This window comes from Propithecus coquereli, unplaced genomic scaffold, assembly GCF_000956105.1.
Source record: "Propithecus coquereli isolate 6110/MARCELLA unplaced genomic scaffold, Pcoq_1.0 Scaffold302, whole genome shotgun sequence".
Lineage (NCBI taxonomy): Eukaryota > Metazoa > Chordata > Mammalia > Primates > Indriidae > Propithecus > Propithecus coquereli.
Genome location: NW_012148642.1, coordinates 2,192,151 through 2,213,699, shown reverse-complemented (window position 1 = coordinate 2,213,699; position 21,549 = coordinate 2,192,151). Strand labels below are relative to the sequence as shown.

The window sequence follows — 21,549 nt, the reverse complement described above, 5'->3', positions numbered from 1 at the left end:
AACTGGGCTGGAGAGAAGAGATTCGGGAGTGACCAGCCTGAGGGTGTTGGTGAAATCCAGGCGGGTGGATGAGGTCACAGTGTGAGGGGCGGTGTGGTTGTACGATGATATTTAAAATATGGTCCCTGCCCTCATAAGCAATACAAAATCAAGATTTGACATAGACCTTAAAACTGTTTATGAGCCCATCCATATCTCCATAGCAACCGTGGCGTGAAGAGATGGCTCTGCCCTTATCACAGGCAGGGGAAACGCACACAGATGGCTGCGGTCGCCACAGTCCTGATGCGGGAGATGTTCTCTCGTCACGTGGGGCACACGGATAGTGGCTTCTGGAAATCCTACTCCTGCAGCCCGCCCCAACCTGGGCCTCCTCCCACATCTCAGCCCAGAGGCCAAAGAGAGGGAGGCGGAGGGGTGAATCAGCTGTTTCTTCCCAAACCTCCTTTTCCGTAGTTCTGCCTCTCCACACCCGCCACTTCCCCAAAGCCACTGTGGGGGTGGCCATCAGGACCGCACTGGCGGACCCAGAGAGGTGTCGGGAGCCACGTCTCTTGGCTTTCCTGTAACATTCGATGCCCTCGGCCATTTCCTGCTTCCTGCACTGTCCTCTCTCTCTCTCTCCACACCCCATCATCCCTCCTCACTCTTTCTCAGGCTCCTCCCTGCTCCTCCCCTGCAAGGCTGCTCTTCTCGGCGTCTATCCACGGTGAACATCTCAATGCTCTGCCTGCTCTCTGTGGCCAATTTTACCCCCGTGCCTTTGCCCCTCCACATGCAAATGGCTCTCAAAACGAAAACTACTCCTCTGCTTTAGATTTCTCTCCTGACTTCTGCAGGTCTGGCCACCTCCTGAGCATCTATACCTGTGTGGCCACCAGTGGCCTCATGCTCAGTGTGCAAAACACTGAAGCCGCCATCCCTTGCCTACTCGTGTTCCTCTGCCCAGTCCTAGTTGTGGTGTCCAGCCCCGTCATGGGCTCCGCCAATGGAGCCAGTAATTCAGGAGTTATCCTTCACCTCCCCTCTTCTTCATCCCCACATTCAACTGGCGACCAAGTGCTATTGATCCTACTTTCCCAGTAACCTCAAAAACCAGTCCTATCCTGCCCATCTCTATCCTACTGCCTTGTTCAGGCTGTCATCTCCCAAGGGGTGACCCACAGCCTCCTGGCTGCTCCCCTCAGCTCAGGTATAAACCATCCAATCTGCCTCCTGAGGGATACTTCTAGAAGGAAATCTGACCATGCTGCTGCCCAATTTCGCCTCCTACTCTGGCTGCCCCCAACCCTAGAATGAAGTGTGAACTCCTAGGCGTGGCCCACAGTGCTTTGTGTGAGTTGTGAGTCTCTCCCCGTCCTCCCCATGCCTTTGAGCAAGTGTCAGCTGTGCTCCCTCTGCCAAGAGCATCTGTCCCACTCTCATCTGCTCGGCGAACTCATCTGTCCAGGCGAAGCTCAGATGGCATTTGTTTCCAACCTTGTACTGATCTCCTGTCCTCCTGTTTTGTTCCCTCTCTTCCCTGTATGTATTTGTGCCATTACAACTACAATACCAATGGAACTTAGGTGTCTACACATCTGTTTCCCTATCTGGGAAGGTGAGCTCCTTGTTGGCAAGACCCAGGTCTTATACACCGAGGTTCTGATCCCAGGGCCCAGTGCCTAGTAATGGTTCCATAAGTGTTGTTTGTTTTCTGAAGGAACAAAGGAACAGACAAGTCCTCCTGACCTGATCTCATGTTCTCAGAAAGTAGACAGGAAGTCCCCGGGATGCTGGGCCATGTTGAGGAGATTGGGCTGAATCGAAGGGAGCTGGGGTTTTCAGCCTTCCAAGGGGCCTTGGTATCTTCTGAAGGAGACGAAGCTGACCCCAGGCACACATCGCCACCCTGCACCCCAGGGAGGTGGACATCAGGATAAGCTGTGTCACAACGTGGGCTAGCTTGGTGAACTAGGACTATTTTAACCAAGATGTGACTTTAGAGTTAGTGAAAAAAGAAACCCATCGGATTTAAAGCCAGCAGACTGGGGCTTGAGCCTGGCTTCTAGAATGTGTTAAATGTATGATTTCAGACAGTCGTGCGACATCTCTGAGCTTTGGTTTCTTCAGCTCAGAACCAGAAATGAAAAGTGTTGCTCACCTACTCCCTGGGGTTGCTCCGAGGCCGAAACGAGACTCTACGCACAATCTGTTTGCACTTGGATGGTGCTGAGGAAGCACCCCTGTCCCTTTACGCAGGGTCCTGCGTGACACCTCTTTGAGCTTCTGCCTCAGTCCTCATCGGAGATGTCAAGCTTAGCACAAAGCAGCTGGGAAGCTTCAGCGGAGAAGGAAGGCGTCGCTTAGACATCTGCACAGGCAGTTTTTAAACACAGGGAACATGGAGGAAATACCACAGAATTTATGGAGTGAAAGCTTTAAAAGGAAACACAAGACTGAAGTCAAAACAGTTGACTCAACTGGGGGAGATATCTGCCTGGATGTAGGAGGGGGAAGAGCAGATAGACTTGGAAAGGGTAGAGACGGAGGGGAAAGCTCTGTGGGGCGTCCTACCCAAGGGGGCAAACGGGCTCTTCCTACGCAGCTCAGGGAAGGGAAGTCGATCCCACCTGTACGCCGGGAGCACCCCCAGCATTTTTGAAACGCATGTCTTTGGACCCAGCAGGTCTACTAAAGAATGTTGCTGGGATATCTTCACTCAAGGGCACCCACTGCAGCCTCATCTGAAGTTGGGAAAACTTGGAAACAACTCGAATGCCACACAACAGAGAATGGGTTACATGAATTGCAACGTGTCCCTACAGTGGAGTCCTAAGTAGCAAATGGTGTATGTCTCTAAATATGAACATGGCAAAATAGTCATGACGCAGTCAGTGAGAAAGACCAGTTGCAGAATGGCATGGCTGTGATGATCTTGTTTCCATAAAAACTAAAAATATACCTATGTGTGTATATGCATAGAAAAAGCTATGAGAGGATATATACTGATTTGTTAACAGAGTTTGTCTGTGGGAGTTGGGATTATAAGATATTTTCTATCCACTTCTGCAGAGTTGATTGCTTTTAGTAGATATATTGTTCAAAGAAAAATGTCCAGAAAATAGTAAAGGCCTAATGCTTAGTTAAGGGAAATATCATGGCAACCGTTTGCCCTTCATTCTGGAAAAACCTTAGCCAGGCTGTCTCTGTGTTGCATCACAGACATCAAAATTGTCATACATTCTTAATCACATTCCTCTCCTGATGAAAATCCTTAATATCTCTCATTTCTGACCCTTCCACTCCAACCTGGTTAATTTCCTGTCCACAATTCACAGAGTGTTATCTCTGCTCTGTGGCGGCCACGGAAAGGGTGTTGTAATCTCTCTGTGGCATTTACGGCTTCTACAAATCACAGATCACATAGGAAGTGCTCCAAGAGCATTAGTCAGAGGAATGAACGCGTGAACTCAGTGCCCCTGGGGGAGATGGCAGCCCCTCAAGAAAGCCAGACGTCTCTGAGCTGGCTGCCCATGATCAGGATGGGACCTGCGCCAGACGCACGGCGCCACGTCCACAGGTGGACGTAAAGGGAACGTTCTCAGTAAAGAGCCTGGGGGGATTCAGAGACCTGGATTCTGTCACTAGACATCTGCAGGACCTCGTCACTTTCCCTTTCTGGTTTTCTGTTTCCTCCTCTGGAAATAAGAGCTAGGCTTGATCAACATTTCTCAAAGCACATTCCTTAGAACACTCCATCCGGGATATGTCAATAAATGTCCCCGAAGAAGGATCCTGCGGTCAGATACACTTGGGAAATGTGGCTCTCTGTGTCCCACTCTTGGAGATTCCCAAGGCACATTAGCAGGTTAGAGCCTCTTACTGACGCCTACACCAGCAGTTGTCGTGTTTATTTCACTTTGGCATCCTTTAAGATGTTTCTCCTGAGCGTCTGTGTGATACATATACTGAATTAAGTCATATCCAAGGTCGATTCTCACTCCCTGAATCCGTGGCCATGGTGGGCTTGCTGCTCCCTCCCTGTCCTCTTGCTGTCACCTGGCATGTGTTGCTGTGGCTGAACGCGGAGTATTTCAGATGGCCCCTGTGGAGAGCAGCTCTGCTTTGCGAGAGAGAATGCACAGATGCGTTAATGTTGCGGCACAGGAGCTGATTGAGTGGGATGAAGGGGAGGTCAAACATGGTGATGGAGGGGAAGTCTAAGAGGACTGGGCTGCAGCCGGGGACACTTGGCTCCAGATGGGGGACCTGAAGTAGGAATGCATGATGGGGAGGCAGGACCAATGGTCAGGGAGAAAGGCAGGTGCTTGGGAGGTACTCGGCATATTATTTGTGGCTGTAACTCATCTATTCCTCTGGATCTAAATGCCAAATTTATGTTGATGACTTCCACGTTTGAATACAATCTTGTGATGAAGGGAACGGGCATTCGAGTCATATAGCCCAGGCCTCACTTTCTTCTTCTGTAAAATGGGCTTAATTGCAAGCCTAATCCTAGGCTTGTTTATGAGGATTCAATGAGTTGACCCCTAAGAAAGCTCTCAGAATAGTAGCTGAAACACAGTAAGGTCTCCATAAATGTTATTATCGTTATTAATTATTATTATTTCCTCTCTGACTTGACAGCTCCACTCAGATGTCTCCCAGGCATCTCAGGCTTAATGGGACCAGAGCAGAATTCTCGCTTTTCCCAGCGACACCCCATCTTCCCCCAGCCTTTCCCGTCTCAGTAAACGGCACCCTGAGCAGCTGTGCTCAAGTCGGCAATCTTGGAGTTAGAGGTTTCCCTTTCCCCTTCCCTTTCACATGCAACCCACCAGGAGATTCCACAGAGTCCACCCGCCAGGTGTATTTCAGATCCATCTTCTTCTTCCCACCCCCATCCCTGCTCTAGCCCAAGCGTCCTCATCGCTGGGTGAAGGTGGGAGTCGAGGCTTCTACGCACCCACTCTGCTTTTCCTCGCTCCCTTCCGGGGAGTTCTGCGCCTGCCTCCAGAGTGATGGTAACCAACGTAAATGCAGCCATCCTGGAATCCTGCAGTGACACAGAACACGAAGCCCAGGCTTTCCACGTGGCTCTGGGCCCCGCCGGTGTCTGCTCCTCTGCCCAGCTGTCCCTTTGAGCTCCAGCAGCCTGGCCTCTTCGCAGTGCCTGCCACACGTGAAGTCCTTTCCTGCCGTAGGGCTTCATCCGTGTCACTCTTTCTGCCCAGAAGGCTTTGCCTATGGCTCTTTATGGGATGAACTTGTCCACCGACACGTCTCCACTTGGACTGTCCTCTTCAGACGGACTCCCCGCGTCACGCTCTTTGGGGATCATCCAGCTGAGTCCGGTCACAGCCCCACCTGTACGGGCTGCCCTGCACCTTGCTCAGCTGACGCCCTCTGCACAGGTCTGCCTGCTGACTGTCCTTCTTGCTCCGGGGAAAATTCCCCAGAGTCTGGGCCCAGCACTGTCTGTACATTCGGCACAGAGCCTGGCCCCGTGCATGTCGGACAAAGGGATGAATGTCACGGTGAATGTTCCCTCTCTGCCACACCCTTCCCATTACTAAAGGTGCAATATGCTGACTAACGAGCAAAAAATGATTCAGGCTGCTTCAGTCGGGGAAGCGCAGAGCAGGAACAAAGGGTGGCACAGGAGCCTCGGATGGTTAAGAAACTCTCCAACGTGTGGTAAGAGCACCGACCTGGGGCCAGATCTTTGGTTTGCTCCACTAGGAGCAAACTTGGTCCCTAAGAAGGGTCAGGGGACCCAGGAACTAGTGGACTTTGTGGGCTGGCTGTCCCTAAAGCAGCCAGCATTGTTCATCAGGCCCATGTCTGGCCCTGAAATTTTCTGGGACATTCAGAGTCTCTTGGCCCAAACGGTCACTTAATTATGAAATTTAAAAATTCTCTCTCTCTGTCTGGATATACATATAGGTGCACAGGCTGGAGGAGAGTCCTTCTCTGAGGGCTACTCGTCAGAGTAGAAGTCTACGGCTGCAACCATTGTGTTTCTCAGCAGCGCGGGGGCCAGTCTGCCATTGCTTCCCAGGAAAGCTAACGTAAATGTTTATTGCCAGTACAGTCATCAAGAAAATAAAGTTGCTGATTCATCGCCTTACCCCGAAACCCTGTGTTTTGCCCTCCTCTTCCTTCCTCTTTAAAAGGAGACACTCTGAGAAAGAGCACATTTGGGGGACCCACTGGTGCGATGTTTTCTTGGTGGCCTATTCCTTCCTCTACCTGCTGATCGCCGTTCCTGTGACGGCGGAGGGCGCAGCCTCCTTCTTTCAGCTGGACGACCCCCGCTCTGGGGTCTCATAGAAGCAATGGAAGCCTTGGAGTCTCTAAAATTGGAAACGAGTGTCCCCATGGTGACAGTGGCCCTGTCAGTGATGCTCTTGGCCCTCCTGAAATGGTGAGTGTAGCCAGCCCTGGGACTGTGACACTGTCAGCAGTGGCAGTCCTGGAGCCTTGCTGGTGCCAGGGTGGGGTGGGTATGTGGGTGTGTGTTATTCTTCTTTTCCAATCTAGAAGGAGTTGAGTATTAACATAGCTTCAGAATTAAAAGCAAACAGCCAGGTTAATCTTTTGCTAAAATGCATGAGATTGAAGTGTCAGGAAAGGCTGGTGATTGAGTGACTGAGAACGCTTCACATAATTAAGTTTGAAAGAGATGGAAAAAGAAACAAATTGGAAAGGCATTAGATTTGGGTAGAAGTATTTCCTCATACCCCGTCATATCTTCTCACCTCGTTTTTCTGAAATCCTCTCCCTTTGTTGGATTTACAGCGAACTCGGCCTCTTGGTTCATATTACATTAAAAACCACACGAGACGTAGGAGCTGTTTGGCAAACGTGGGCTACTTTGCCAGAAGTCCTTGACAGGGATTTCTGTGGGTTTAAGGACAAAGCGGGAGACCTGATTTCCTAATTTTCTAATATTTGATAGAAGGGAACAGATTCTGATGAATGGAGTGCATGCAGCTCCCATAAAGTTTGAGATCCTGGAAAAGCCTCAGATTTGAACTCCGAGTCGCTCCCCTGTGCTTTTGTTAATTCAACAGCAGATTTTCCTAAGCCTAACGCTGTGGTGTCTACAGACCGGAGGCCTCACACTATGTTACGTGTATGCACATTCACCCTTCCCGTCAAACTTCTTAGAGTTACCCACTCAACCAAAAGCACCTGGATTTAGATGGCTCTGGTTTTTGAGGGCAAAGTGGAAAAAATAATTCAGAACTAGAGTTGGAACGGAATTTTAATTTATGTTTTCAGTGGTAATAAGCCTCCTCTAGATTAATAACTGGGAAATCACTTTGAAAAGCATCAAGCATTATGCAAATGTGAGGTATTATTCTTTTGGAATTTGCATAGCTGAAAGTGGAATTCACATTTGATGTTCTGTGATGATGAAATTACTCCTTGGAAATTGGCTCTGAAACCCAGCCTCAGTCCCAGTACTGTTTTGCTTTTTAACTGGTTTAGTTATGTTTTGGAGTTTTCTCAGTGTAGCTTACCTTGCACTGAAACTAGGCATGTGCAAAACCAGGAGCAAATGGTAGCCCCCCTTTCCCCCAGCCCCAACAATCCATCTCAACGTGTTTCTGTGCTCAGTGAAGCCCAAAACACAGTGTCTGACATGCAGATGGTGCTTAATAGATGTTGGCCGCTATAATTAACTATCATCCATGTAACCTAAAAGAAGAGGAAAATAAGTCTTTAGTGGTTTAGGTTTATTTTTAATTTCTTACTAATATGCATATTAATATTAATCTCATCAGTAGCTATGCTCTGTGGTTCTCAAAGTATGTGCCTTTGTACACTTTTGTTCCTGTCTTTATTGTGCCTTTGTTGTGTCTGGACTCCCAGCTCGGTGCCTGACACATAGTATGGGCTCAATTACTGTTTGATGAATGAATGGGCAGCAACGTGGCACCATTCAGCAAGGCAGCTGTGCATTTGCCATCTATTCTCGCAGCCTTATTAATAACCTGGTTCAAAGACGCAGAGATTAAGGCAGAGGCATGAAGCAGAGTGGGTAAATAGGAAGTGAGAGCCGACTCCAACTTGTTATTGCAAAAATATGTATTGCCCTGTTGATGTGTGCCGGCCTGGTGGGCGGCCCTTGTGCAAGGTCAGGGAGCAGGAGGTCTGGATCGGGTGCCCAGGCAGGGAAGACACGGAGGTTCTGGGGTTGAGCTCAGCGACTGCAGGGGGTGATGCGGGAGGGGAAGAAGCAGCAGGAGAGGGTGGCCGTGGCCATGGCCGTGGCTCTAGTGCTTGTGGGTCAGCCCTTGCTCCAGCGCCAAGGAAGCATCCTTGGGCTCGAGACCCTCCTCTTCCAGGCGAGGTTCTAGGCAGCCACTAGCAGCAGACACCGCGTGATTGAGGCGAGGCCTCCCTCCCACCTCCCCCCAGCTCCGTTCTCCTGAGAGGACACATGCGGAGGAGAGAGGGCTGCCTTTCCTCCAGCAAGAGGACTTGCAGGCAAGGAGAGCCGGAGGTGAGGAGACGCCCACGGCCATCTTGTCCCCGAGGAAACATGCAGCGGGTGGAGTGGTCTAAACACTGGGGCACCTCCGTCCTTCAAGAGTTACACCCGCCATTGGGCCAGGAGCTGGCAGGGGAGAGCCTAAATCCGAGGAGGTGCAATCGCAGGGGACACCAAAGTTGCTTCTTGTCCCCTTGACCAGCCTGTGAGTGCTGTAGGGGCAAGGGCAAGGTTGCCTGTGTTGTTACAATTCCGGAAACTTCTGTCCGTGGCACAGATACTCTACTAGCCTTTGGTTGAAAGAAGTTGAGTTAAGAAGTCCTCACCTGCCAGCTGGCATCTAGGCCTCTCCGTCTGGCCCCACGGCCCCTCTGTGCCCCACTTCCTGCGCTGGGTCGTGCTGAGCTGTCCGCAGTGCTGTGATGGTCACGTTGCTGCCTGCTTGTGGCCTCCTCTTCCCCCAACGCCGAGCGCAGGGGCGTCTCCTCAGGGAGCGGTCCCTGTTTCTGCAGGCCCGGACAAGCCCTTCTCAGTGCCGCTTTCCTAGCAGATCCTTTGTCCCGTCTTTTTTTCTCACAATGCCTCGCGCACAGTTGGCATCTAATAAATGCTGGCTGAAGGCTAATTCCAGCCTCCAGTCTCTGCCTGGTGTTTTCTTCCTCTGGTCCTTCTCTTGGCCTTCACAGTTCGACACAAATCTTAGTTCTCTCACCCACATGAATCATCCCTTCCTGGAGCGAAGTGGCATGCCAGTTTGTTTCTGGGTCGTCCCAACTTGCTCCCACTTTCCAAATTGTTGCACAGGCCCCGTTTTTGTGTCCCTGCTCACCTGGTAGAGCAGAAACCATGACATGTGCTTAATAAACACTTCTTATTTATGAAATGTATGCATGAATGTGGAAAGAAGACCAAAAAGTTAATTTCATTTAAAAGGAGACTGGTTTAAACTAGGTGGAGTATATTTTGATAGTTTTCTGGAAACTGCATTCGACACCATTTTCCAAGGGTGACGATTAGATTGACGGGTCTGTGGCTGAGCAGTGGGCACCGGCTCCTGGGGCGCGGGGCTCTCCACCCGGCGGGGATGGAGCCAGGTGTGGACTGTGTTAGCTGGAAGTACATGAAGCACGTGCTAAGGTGATTAACACACGAGATAAAACATTCTAAAAACTCATTTTCTTATATGAAACGGTTTGAAATTCTTACTTCTGGAAGAGATTCGACGTACACGAAATAAGTCGTACCAGTTGAACGTTGCTTGAGGCAACCTTAAGTACTCGCGTATTTAATCTTTCAAGCGACACCTGAGAACTGGCAGATGGATTGCTGCGGGGAGGAGAAGTTTCTTTCTTTTTTAAGCAAGAGTGTAAGGAAATAGCCCAAACATTGATAGTGGGTTTCTTTCTGGGGTGGGGTCATGGGTGATTTTTTTTCTATTTTTAGTCTTTCTGCGTCTTTCATATTTCTTTAACGAGTGCGAACACTTAGCAAAAAAGAGAAATTTTGCTAAAAAGAATGGGAAATTGCTCCTTTCTAGCAGCGAAGAGGAAAGCAGCTTTGTGCTTCCGGCGTGGAGGTTTCGGGACTGTAGCGGAGTCGGATGCGGGGACGTGGAGTGGCGGGGGCTCTGTGGCGAGGGCGCGGTGGGGGAGGGGGCTGAGCAGCGGGAGCGGTGCACGAGTAAGGCTTAGTGCCGAGAGGTCTGAATCAATGCCACATTGAAAATAGGAATTCGGAGTTAGCAGTGTGCTAAGTCTCATTTCAACAGCAGCTTCAATTAAAATGTGATTGGTGATTATTAAGACTTAAGACTCTCACGGATTATTTTATTTATTTATTTTTTTTGAGACAGAGTCTCACTGTGTTGCCCGGGCTAGAGTGCCATGGTGTCAGCCTAGCTCACAGCAACCTCAAATTCCTGGGCTCAAGCGATCCTTCTGCCTCAGCCTCCTGAGTAGCTGGGACTACAGGCATGCGCCACTATGCCCGGCTAATTTTTTCTATATATTTTTAGTTGTCTGATTAATTTCATTCTATTTTTAGTAGAGACGGGGTCTCCCTCTTGCTCAGGCTGGTTTTGAACTCCTGAGCTCAAACAATCTGCCCGCCTTGGCCTCCCAGAGTGCTAGGATTACAGGTGTGAGCCACCGCGCCCGGCCCCTCTCGGATTATTAAGATTTCAGTCCACCACTATACCTAGAAGTTTCTTTCTCAGGGAGCTTGCTTTGCATGTAAGAGAACTGGATTCCAATTCTAGACCCACATCTACTCCCAGACCATATCTATTTATTTATTGTTTTTGTTTTGTGTGTTTTTGAGATGAGGTCTTGCTGCATTACCCAGGCTGGTCTCAAACTCCTGGGCTCAAGCGATCCTCTTGCCCCAGCCTCCCAAGCAGCTGGAACTGCAGGCGCGTACCACTGTGCCTGGCTCCAGACCATATTTAAAAGGATCCACTGGGATGGAATATGGGAGCCGAGATGGGAAACCTTGAGCTCGTCAGAGCAAGAAGCCATTTAGTGAGGCTCTGGAAAAGGCATCCAGGCTCCATGATGTGGGCACTGCGGAAAGAAGATCAATGTGCCCACCATTCCCCAAGTTCTGTTCTTAAAAGTGTTTGGGAAATTAAGTCTAAGTGGGGCCCTTCTTGGAGATGCATAGCACATCAAAGGCCTTGAAAGGTTCTTCAGTAAAGAAACCTGTTTAACTTTCTTTACCTCAGTGTTTCTCAAGCGCATTTGACACAGTCCTGCTGTGCACGGCTGGAGAGGGAAGGGCAACCAAGACCCGCTGGAACAGTTGCCTGGAGAGGGTGGTCGGACGCCTTGGTGGTCGGGCAGGGGCACAGCCTTGTGGACGTGGAGGGGTTGCTAAGCAGAGAAACAAAATGTTCCAATTACACCTTGGCAAGCCCTGAGGTTGCAGGGGTTGATGTCTGGGTTACTTCAGGGCACAGAAGGTATGGAGTCTAGAGGACAAAAGAAGGGCCAATGTGTAGGGCTGACTCCAGTTCAACATCAGAGAAAATGAATAACCACAGCTGTCCGGCCAGGTGGCAGGGTTGCTGCCTTGGGCGGTTGTGAGTGTTCCTCACTATGCGTCAGGGATGCTACACTTGCTGCGTGCTGTGGGCAGTTGGCGCAGAAGGCGCTTGAGTGCCTTTGAGGTCTGGACTTGATGATGTCTGTTTGTTGATGCTCCTGCATGGGCTGGTCTGTGCTGACCCTAGCTGACCCATTGGGTCTCGCTCTGCCACCCAGGCTGGAGTGCAGTGGTGTCATCATAGCTCACTGCAACCTCAAGCTCCTGGGCTCAGATGATCCTCCTGCCTCAGCCTCGCAAGGAGCTGGGACTGCAGGCATGCGCCATCACACCCAGCTAATTGTTTTTAGTTTTTGTACAGATGGGGTCTCACTATTGCCCATGCTAGTCTTAAACTCCTGGCCTCAAATGATCCTCCTACATGGGAGTACAGGTGTGAGCCACCACACCCAGCCTTTTTTTTTTTTTTTTTAAAGACAGGGTCTCTCTCTGTCGCCCAGGCTGGAGTGTAGTGGCCTGATCACACTGCTCCTCCTTTTGCCTGGGCCCCCCGACCGTCCTCGGCGGCAGCTCCTAGGGCCAAGAGGGTGTCCTAGGAGCCTGGAAATACTCTCAGGAAGCAGCTTTCAGGCGCCTCGTTGTAGCTTCACGCATGACTCTTGTTTCTCCCCTTCCAGCCCCAGCTCCGTGGTCTTTGTGGGTTGCCAGCTGGTTAGACTTGACTTTGGAAAGCAAGACCTGGGCTGGGTCTTGAAAGTCTGGGAAGAATTGACCTGGCAGAGGAGAGGAGGGAGAAAATTTCAGGTGGTGAAGTATCAAAGGTAACATTTAGAGTTTGTAATATTGGGTGGAACAAAGCATTAAAAGTGTGGATAATGGACACAGTTTAGAAATACATTTTAAAGGCCGTGGATCATTTCCAGTGCCCCTGAGCATCTAGAGGAGGATGCACGCTATTTCCCTTTCTTTGATTTTTGTATTTTTGTCTAGGATATGATGGGTACTTCGATTTAATAACTCAGTGATGAGCTTGGAGATAAAATTGAGGCTGCTTATGAAAACTAGGTCTGTGCTTCCTCGAGGACCATTTCACGGAATATTATTTTTTGTTTTCTCTCTTTTAAATAGTTATACACAATCTCCCTATCCTTCTCCTCACTTTATTGATTTTCCAGAACGAGAGTACGAGGTATGACTGTAAAGTAACGTGACTGATTATTTCGGCATACACACCAGAGCTTATATAGCCAAATGAATTTTATGACCTTCGAAGGCATTTTCCTGATAGGCTGCACCCTTATTGCAGATATGCCACTATCAGAAAACACATTCTTAGCACTTTTCTGCGGGAATGGCGCCTGGTGCCTAGATGCAGTCTTCTGAAAGCCCCCTCAAGGCAACAAATCTTTGGGGAGGATAGATTAATTTTTTGAAAAACAGCCCCAATTTTGCCAAATAGGTGATTAAACTGGGTAGTATTATTTGCTATCCGAAACAAAATGTGATTGTAAAATGATAAGACTTGCGGTTGTTGTTTACTCAGGAGGTGCATGAGCCCGTTCTGGAAGCCTGGGCGTTGTGTTGAAGGGCCATGCTCATTGGCCATAGGAATTGGTTTTGGTTTTTGTTTTTTTTAAAGAAAACAATAGCAATAGTCTTAACACTTATCGTCATATCTTCTCTTATCTAGTAAGGAATTCAGGCTTCTGGTAGCTTCTATTTTTTTGGGCAGAATGAAAGAAGACTCTCATTTGTTGTCTAAACAAAGCAAACCATCAGATTTATGTTTGTGCAGGCCCGAGCTGCTTGCATACACGCCCGGAGCCGCTTTTCCTGGGAGGAAGTGGCTCTCCCAGAAACAAAGCTATTGAATAAGCCCTACCCCTAGCCCTAAATGCCGTAATACAACTAACCTAATAGGCTGTCATTTGCCATTGAAGGTAAGTGCCCCTCTTTAGGAACCTCAGTAGCCTCATAGGGACTTGTTTCTGTTTGCAGGAATAGTGTACATCTGCCCATGGGGATGAGACTTTGGGGAGAAAGGGACGGGGGGCACATGCCAACACTGCTGTTGATCGGTGCGTCAATTATTAAGAGCCACCTTCTTCGTGGTTTTCCAGAAACAGGGGATGCAGCACAGCTTCCTGGTGGGTGGGGTAGGGAGGCAGTGTCGGCTGATTGGACTTTCCCTGGAGCCCTGGGCTTTCTCCGTTGTCCTCAGCCCCAGCCCTCGGTGCAGAGCATGGCGCTGGGCCGCGCTGTGGGGCTGTCCTAAACCTCCCACTTGTCCTCAAAAAGGTGCGCTGCTTAGGTTTTGCCTCAGCAGACGGTCGATTGCTCGGCACAGTCCCAGTAAGAGGGCAGCCGTTTTTTCCCCCGTGAAAGGTATCTAGAAAAATGGTGTCAGAGATGGTCCGAGAGCTCGGCCTTACAAATGGTGGCTTCCCCCAAAGCCCTGTTTCTGTGCATGGCACACAGTTTCTATGCACTGCACAGAAACGCCCTGGGAAGAGCCAGCGCCATGCACCAAAACCAGCAACTGCCTCCAATTCTGACGGGAAAGGTGCCCTAATCCTCCCGCGCACTCCCCTCCTGCCTGCGCGCAACATGCATGCTCCCGCCACACCACACGGCACAGTCCCTGCTGCCTGAATGTCCTCTCCTCTCGGGTTAACTAAATCCTGCCCATCCTTCAAAATCCTGTCCAAACGTCACTCTTCCGCGAAGGTCCCCTAAACCTGGCCAGCCTTCAACGAGCTCTGCCTCCCTTGGGCTCTCTTCCTGTCTCTGTGGCTGTCTTGGCACTTACTACATTATTTTACTGCTTATGCATGTGTCCTGTTTTCCTGACCCAACTATGAGTTCCTGAGAGCAGGGCCTGAATCTTAAGCCAGTGAGTACCTTGTACATAGTACCTGCTCAGTAAATGTTAATGATCATGAGTGTGCCTTTGGTAATTGAGATAGCAGCAGTGTTTCTAAATGACCACTGTTATGATGTGTGTGTGTGTGCGGGGGAGGGTAGGATCAGTCTCCCTCCAACTTGCTCACTAGGGGTACCATGTTCTTGGCACCTGGCAGAATGCCTTGCACATGGCTTATTGAAAGAGTAAATAAATTACTTCTTAGATCATGCACCCATCGAATATGGAAGATTTTCTAGGCTATGTGCTGGTTCTACCTCATTGATGTGCTGTGGATAACACGCCCATGAATTCAGATAGATAAAGTAATTGTCACACGTTAGAAATCGAAAGCAAGACTGCAGACGAAGGGGACAGGATGGAATGCAGGACCCAGCCATTTAGAGGATGTGGTGCATTGGGGATGCATAGAGCACCTGGGGGATGAGGGGGTGTCCTGACACCAGCGTGGGGGAATAGCAGGCGTCCAGCCTCCAGCAGAGAGGCATCAGAGAACAGACACTTCCTCCTGCACCGTTCTATGGAGCACAAATCCTGCCAGTTTACAGCAGTGGTATCTAAACCCTTCCCCAACATCTACTGTTTGTGTTATTTTCCCCAGAGGCCCCATGCTCTCTTGTTCCAACAACAATGTATATTTAAGCGATGATTGATTGATTTTCCTGTTTTAATTATTCAAAGACATGCTGATTGGGAAGCTCTGCCAATGAGAATGGCTGATCAATGAGATAAGCATTAGTATACCAAGTTATAATTCTACTCCACAGCAAGGAGACTTGACATTTTAGTTAACCTGCACCACCACCTTCTTGTCAATAAATGCACAATTTACATTAGGCTCTTTGAAACGTTGAAAATATCTCGTGTACCCTCTTCCTACCTGCGCAAATCAATAGGATCTGGGGACCCCAGGTGCCAAGCATTGAGAAGGGAGTGTAGTCGGTTGACAATTTAGGGGTTTTTAACTCTATCTGTACATGAAGAGCAACCCAAATTGACAGCATCATCTCGTGATGCAGGGGCTGCCGAGGAGGCCACTGGGAAGTTCTCAGGAGAAGCCAGGCCTTTACAGTTAGGGGCAGACACACTATTCCCCTGGGTGACCTTGGGCAGGTCACATATGGCTCGCTTTCCACCTAGCCACGCGGGGCAGCTCTCCGGGAATCTCTTGCCTGTCTCTCGCCCCGACAGTCGACTGATCTGCCGGGGCGTGTCTCTTGGGTGTTCCTTGAATTGTCCCTTCCTCCCTCTCTCTGCACTGCTACTGCTGCAGTTGAGGACTTCACAAGCATCTGGGCTGGAAATAGCCTCCCAGCTGGTCTCGCTGCGTCCTGTTTCATGCTCTTCAAATTTGTCCTGCAGCTGCAGCCAGAATGACCCGCCAGATGCTCGCTGCTCACTGCTCCAATGGACAGACCCCTCCCTGCTGCTCCCCCCAAGGAAAGAGTCTTCCCTGCCTGGCTCCCAAGGTGCTCCCAGACCTGGTCCTGTCCCCTCTGCAGGTTTGGCTCCCCCGGCGCGCCAGACTCTCCACCACCCATTTCCTCCCCCCCATTCGGGTGAGAACTTCTCTGGGAGGCTCTTCTGCGTCCCTGGGCTCTTGCCCCACTGCACCTGGCACCTTCCCTCCCTCCAGCCACTTACCTGGCTCCCCAGGAGCAGGGCTGGTTCTTACTCAGCTGCAGCCTGAATCCTAGCACTGTGCCTGGGGCACTCAGTACATTGCCATCGGGTAACGGGCACTCCATTAGTTGTCGAACCAAATTGAGTTAAAAGAAATTGTCTATAGGATTCCGTGTGGCGTGTGCTTGGCGTATATAGACACCCAGGACACGTCAGTTGTTGTTTGCTGCTAAGAACATTCCATCCCTTTCTGGCTACAACCAGCTACCACTGCCACTTGTTATATGACAAAATTTCATTGAATTGAACTCGGGATCTTAATTAAAGATGTTGTCTTTATACTTCAGGCTAGACTGGGCTGCAGGTTGAAGTTCATCTCTGCGCTATTTATGAGGGAAAGGATTGCTACACAAAATTAGAGTGCAAAGGTGACAGCTCAACCCGTTTAGGGAACTAAACCACTCTCCAGCACGCCAGCAGCTCACCGTTTCATCAGCGCTGCCCTTAAAAGCCCACTAAAAACACTCCGCTCCCGGCCACCTTTCCACACTTTCTGTAATGACCTGGAGCTTGGGCTGTGGAATCGGATCTGGGTTCAAATTCTAGCTGGCCTTGTGACCTTATGCAAGCTATGTCAGGTGTCCATGTCCCAGTTTCCTGGTGGGTAAAATAGGGGTGACAATGGCACCCACCTCACAGCATGTCGGGAGGGTGACCTGAGAAAGGACAGGGCGCAGGCACAGTCAGGGTTCAACAGATGTCAGCTCTTAGCGTTGTCTGACAGCTGCAGGCCTGGAGTCAACAGTAATCGTGTGGGTGCTGGGCAGAGATCTTGGTGTTTATTTACTTCCTTATTAAACATCATTCTGATTGCTCCCAAGATCCCCTGGACTGCTTTGGAGTAAAAAGTGAGGAGAGACGTTCTTCAAACAAGGGGCCTCATTGTGAATGATGCTGGGCTTATACCACTAGGCAGCTATTGACCCTGAACAAGTCAGATGTGAGGTTTTAAAAATGTCTACCGGATTTAGCCACTCAGGAGTCTTAGGGGATGTTGGAGATGGTCACCGATGGCGTGGTGGGGACAGACACCAGAATGCAGCAGGTTTAGACGTGGCGAGGAAGGAGGGCAGTTGAGAGGACTTTGGGGTTTTCTTTCCAGAAGGTCAGAGGCATTGCTGCTCTCTGAGCCTGACCACTTTTTGGTAAGTGGGGGTGGCCTTCCTTTCCCTATCTCCTTGAAAGAGAGGATGAGCGCTTTGTGAACGGTAAACCTTACACCAACATATATTGCTATTAGGCTATTCATGGCAACTGTTTACCTCTTAGTTGTAGGTGTTTAAAAATTAAAGAAAATCTATTTCTTGAAAAGTGCTCTATAAATCAGGCTTTAAACTCAATTTGCTTTCCAGAAATTTTTCAAATTTTCCTATGACAAAATTTACGTTTATCCTCTGGGATTTGAACAGTAAGAGCACGACCCTGTTTTTCACTTGGTCTTTGTTTCATTGCTTGACACTTGCCTTGCCCTTGGGCTTGAGAACTTGAAGTGTAAATGATGCATAGCGACTCGGTAAATAAATCCTGCTAAGCCTTGCTCTGCTCCCTCTCATAGACCAGATATTCTGTTTCCTGCTGACTCTTGTCCAAGCCCTTACCCTCATCCTCTTTAGTGACCTCACTGCAAATGTTTCTTTGCAGTTTCGATTCTCTCCCATTATAAAACAAGCAAGTAAGACAGTCAACCAACCAGCCAACCAACTAACCAATTAAGTCACTAACCACCTCTCCTTCGACTTTACATTCTGCCCCAGCTGCCACTCCCCCATCCTTCCCTTCCCAGCCAAGTGGCTTGAAAGAGAACCCCACACATGTCCAATTTCTCATCTCTCATTTGCCCTCAGCCCTGCAATGGGCTTCTGCCTCATTCTCCACTGACACAACTCTTCCCAAGGCTCCCAGCAAGTCCCTGGTTCCTAAACTTAATTAACAGTTTTTAATTCTTCTCTTACTTGGTGCTTTGCAATATTTGACTCTGTTAATGTTTTGTATATGTCATGGTCATCAGTTGTGTAGGGGTAGAAAAAAGATTGAGTATCATTGATTATAATCCAATGGCTCCATTTTACAGATGCAGATATAAAGGTCTGGAGAAGTAAAATGAATTGACCTGTAGATCTTGCTGCAATAGAGCTGTGTAACAAACTACCCCAAATTCATTGGCAAACAACAATGTATATTTTTCTCATGGTGGTCTGTAGGTGGAGGGTGGAGTTCAGTTCTGCTCCACATGTTTGTAATGGGGCCCAGGGTGAAGAGGAAGTTGGGGGAAGCACTACTCCTGACAGATCACAGAGACAAGAAGTGCAAGAAGAAACAGCAATGTCTCTTGAGGCCTCAGCCTGCAAATGGCTTAAGGCCACTTCTGCCCACGACCCATTGGCTAAGTAAGCCACATGCCCAAGCCTAATGCTAACGGGGTGGGGAAGAAGACGCCACGCACTGCAGTGGGAGGCACTGCAAAGTCATGTTATAAAGGGCGCTGATGTAGAATTTTGATACAGGTCTGGCATGAAGAATCGGGGGGCAATGATTCAATCTCCCACACGCTTGAAGATCACACATCTGGATTCTGATCTTTGGCAAAGCAGAAAGGGGCCATGAGCAACAAGATAAAATAAAACCATAACAAAAAATAAAAACAAACGAATGAACAAAAAACTTAAAGCTGATGGACAATTAGATATGTTTCCCCAAGAGACAGGGTTTTTCTCTGTTGCCCCAGCTGGAGTGCTGTGGCACAATCATAGCTCGCTGCATCCTTGGACTCCTGGACTCAAGCAATCCTGCTGCAGCTTCCCAAGTAGCTGACATCACAGGCACGAGCTACCACACTTGGCTAACATTTGGATTTTATTGTAAATGAGAACAATGATGGAGAATTTGCCAGCTGAGATACTGACATGGCAGGTCACAGCAGGTCTTGGCTATGGAGTGCCGACCTAGCACCAAGAGTGCTGAAGCAGAGTCCGGAGCTTAGTGTAGAGGCTCGAGTTGGACCTGGACTGAGCCTGGGGACATATCTAGGAATTTCTAGCCAAATGGAGGTTAGGGGCTGGCTGATGATGCAGCCAGAGCACGGTTTAGGATGAGCAAATAATTGATTCAGGGGATGGGATTGGGAGGGGTCCTAAGATTTCAGCTCCAGCCTGGAAAAGCAGGACTTGGGAAGGCATGTCTGACGTCCAGACGGCCAAAGGAAACCTGACTGCAGAAAGCACCGAGTGTTCACTGTGCCCTGAAATACAGCAACCAGGGGACACCCCTACAGATTGTGAGCTGTATTGCTTAGGACAAATTCATTGTTCTGCACTGGGCAGTAAATTTACAGATGTTATCCAAGAAAGAGCTATGGCTGAAAACATAAATAGCTCCAGAATGGTTTTAAATATTCTCATGGGTGCTAGAGCCCTTCTGGGTTAGTAAGGGGAAAAATGTTTATCTCTTGCCCTTCCGGAAACCACTCCTTGGGCTGGCTAGTGGCCGTCAGAAGCAAGGGTGTATCCCAGCATCACGGGGCCTATTACACATGGTGAATTTAACTTGGGTTTTCGAAGATGAAAGGAACGCTTGTCTCACTTCCACGCCTCTCCTTGTCGTACGTGCTCACTCTCCTCTAGGAGTTGCTGAGGAATCTGAGCAGGGAGGTGCTCCTGCAGGCCGGTGTCAGCCACAGAATTTCACTTCCTTTCTTCCCATGAAAAGGGCGTGCTGACTGAGAGAACTAACACATAGATTAGTATAACAATAAATAGCAAAAACAAAACAGAAAAACAAAGCACAACATTCAGAGTGAGCCAGGAAAAAAAATATTTTTTTTTTTTGAGACAGAGTCTCACTCTTTTTGCCCAGGATAGAGTGCCGTGGCGTCATCCTAGCTCACAGCAACCTCACACTCCTGGGCTCATGCGATCCTTCTGCCTCAGCCTCCCGAGTAGCTGGGACTACAGGCATGCGCCACCATGCCCGGCTAATTTTTTTCTATATATTTTTAGTTGTCCGATTAATTTCTTTCTATTTTTAGTAGAGACAGGGTCTCGCTCTTGCTCAGGCTGGTCTCGAACTCCTGAGCTCAAACAATCCGCCCGCCTCGGCCTCCCAGAGAACTAGGATTACAGGCGTGAGCCACCGCGCCCGGCCAATATTTTTTGAATTAGTATCTTCTTTTACTAGGGTCGGTTTCTTTCCGTCTCACATCCTCTGTGCCCCTCGGGCGGTGAGGGGGCCCCCTTTCCACTGACACACATACACACAGGTTATTCCCTTTGGGTCTTTTCCAGGGGTGCTGCCCGGTCTCGGGGTCTTTGCGCTGGGTTGAGTGGCGTCCTCCCCAAATTCATGTCCACCCGAACCTCAGAATGTGACCTTATTTGGAAATAGGGTCTTTGCAGATGTAATCAAGTGAAGATGAGGTTGGGCGGGATTAGGGTGGTCGCTAATCCTATGACTGGTGTCCTTAAACAGAGAGGGAAAGTCGGACGCAGGGATGCAGGGAGGGAAGAAGGCATGAAGATAGTCAGATGGGAGAGCACCATGTGACGATGGAGGCAGAGTGGAGCGATGCATCTGCAAGCCAGGAGCACCAGGGATTGCCAGCAACTGCCAGAAGCTAGAATGAGGTGAGGAGGGGTCCTGCCTTAGTGTCCTTAGTGTCCTCAGAGGGAGTATGTCCCTGCTGGCACCTTTATTTCAGGTTTCTGCCCCCCCCCAGAATTGGGAGAGAGTAAGTTTCTGTTGTGGTCATTTGTTAGAATAGCCCTAGGAAGTGAGTCCAGTTTCTTTACCGTCTTTGGTCTTGCTGGGTCAGGACAGAGGAGCCCGAGGCCTGGCCACTGACGCGGGGGCCAGTCCCTGTGGCCAGTCTCTACGTCTCAGTTTCCCCATCTGTATAATGGATAGAACAAGGATGTTGGTGGAGATTACAGGGCACAATGTTTATTGCACGTAGTGTAATTTTGTTTTACGGATCAGCACAATGCCTGACCCACAGCAAGTGCTTAGGAAATGTTAGCTACTACTAACCATACCGTTTTCTGAAGTCTTTAAATCCATTTTTATCCATCCCAGTTTGAAGTTTTCCTGATTTTCCTTTTCCAGTGAAAGCAAATTTTATCCTATTTATTCTCCCAGAGATGTACAAATGGCATCGGGAACAGTGCCTGACACAGAGTAGGCACTAACTCCGTCTTTATGGGATGAAGAATGGGAGAGCATGTTGTTCCAGTATCTCATCAAAGGAGGAAATAGCTTGCAGATGTCAAGAGGCTTAGTAACCAGCTTGGAAAACCCAAGGTGGAACTTTGGAAGAAGGACGTGATTTCATGAAATTTGTTCACACTGGGGCATAGGTAGCCACCCTCCAACATGGCCCCAAACGCTCCCTGCCCTGGTGTTCACACCCTGCCTTGTTCCCTCT

At 49.3% G+C, this 21,549-nt stretch overlaps 1 protein-coding gene across 1 annotated transcript in view; it reads left to right on the top strand.

The window, feature by feature from the left end:
- The first annotated feature begins 6,147 nt into the window (after window positions 1–6,147).
- Window positions 6,148–21,549, top strand: part of TBXAS1 (thromboxane A synthase 1 (platelet)) — a 159,010-nt gene continuing 143,608 nt past the window's right edge. The window contains exon 1 of the mRNA XM_012649785.1: window positions 6,148–6,409. Within this exon, the coding sequence (XP_012505239.1) occupies window positions 6,321–6,409 (89 nt within the window). The 5' untranslated portion in view covers window positions 6,148–6,320. The remainder of the gene's footprint in view (window positions 6,410–21,549) is intronic.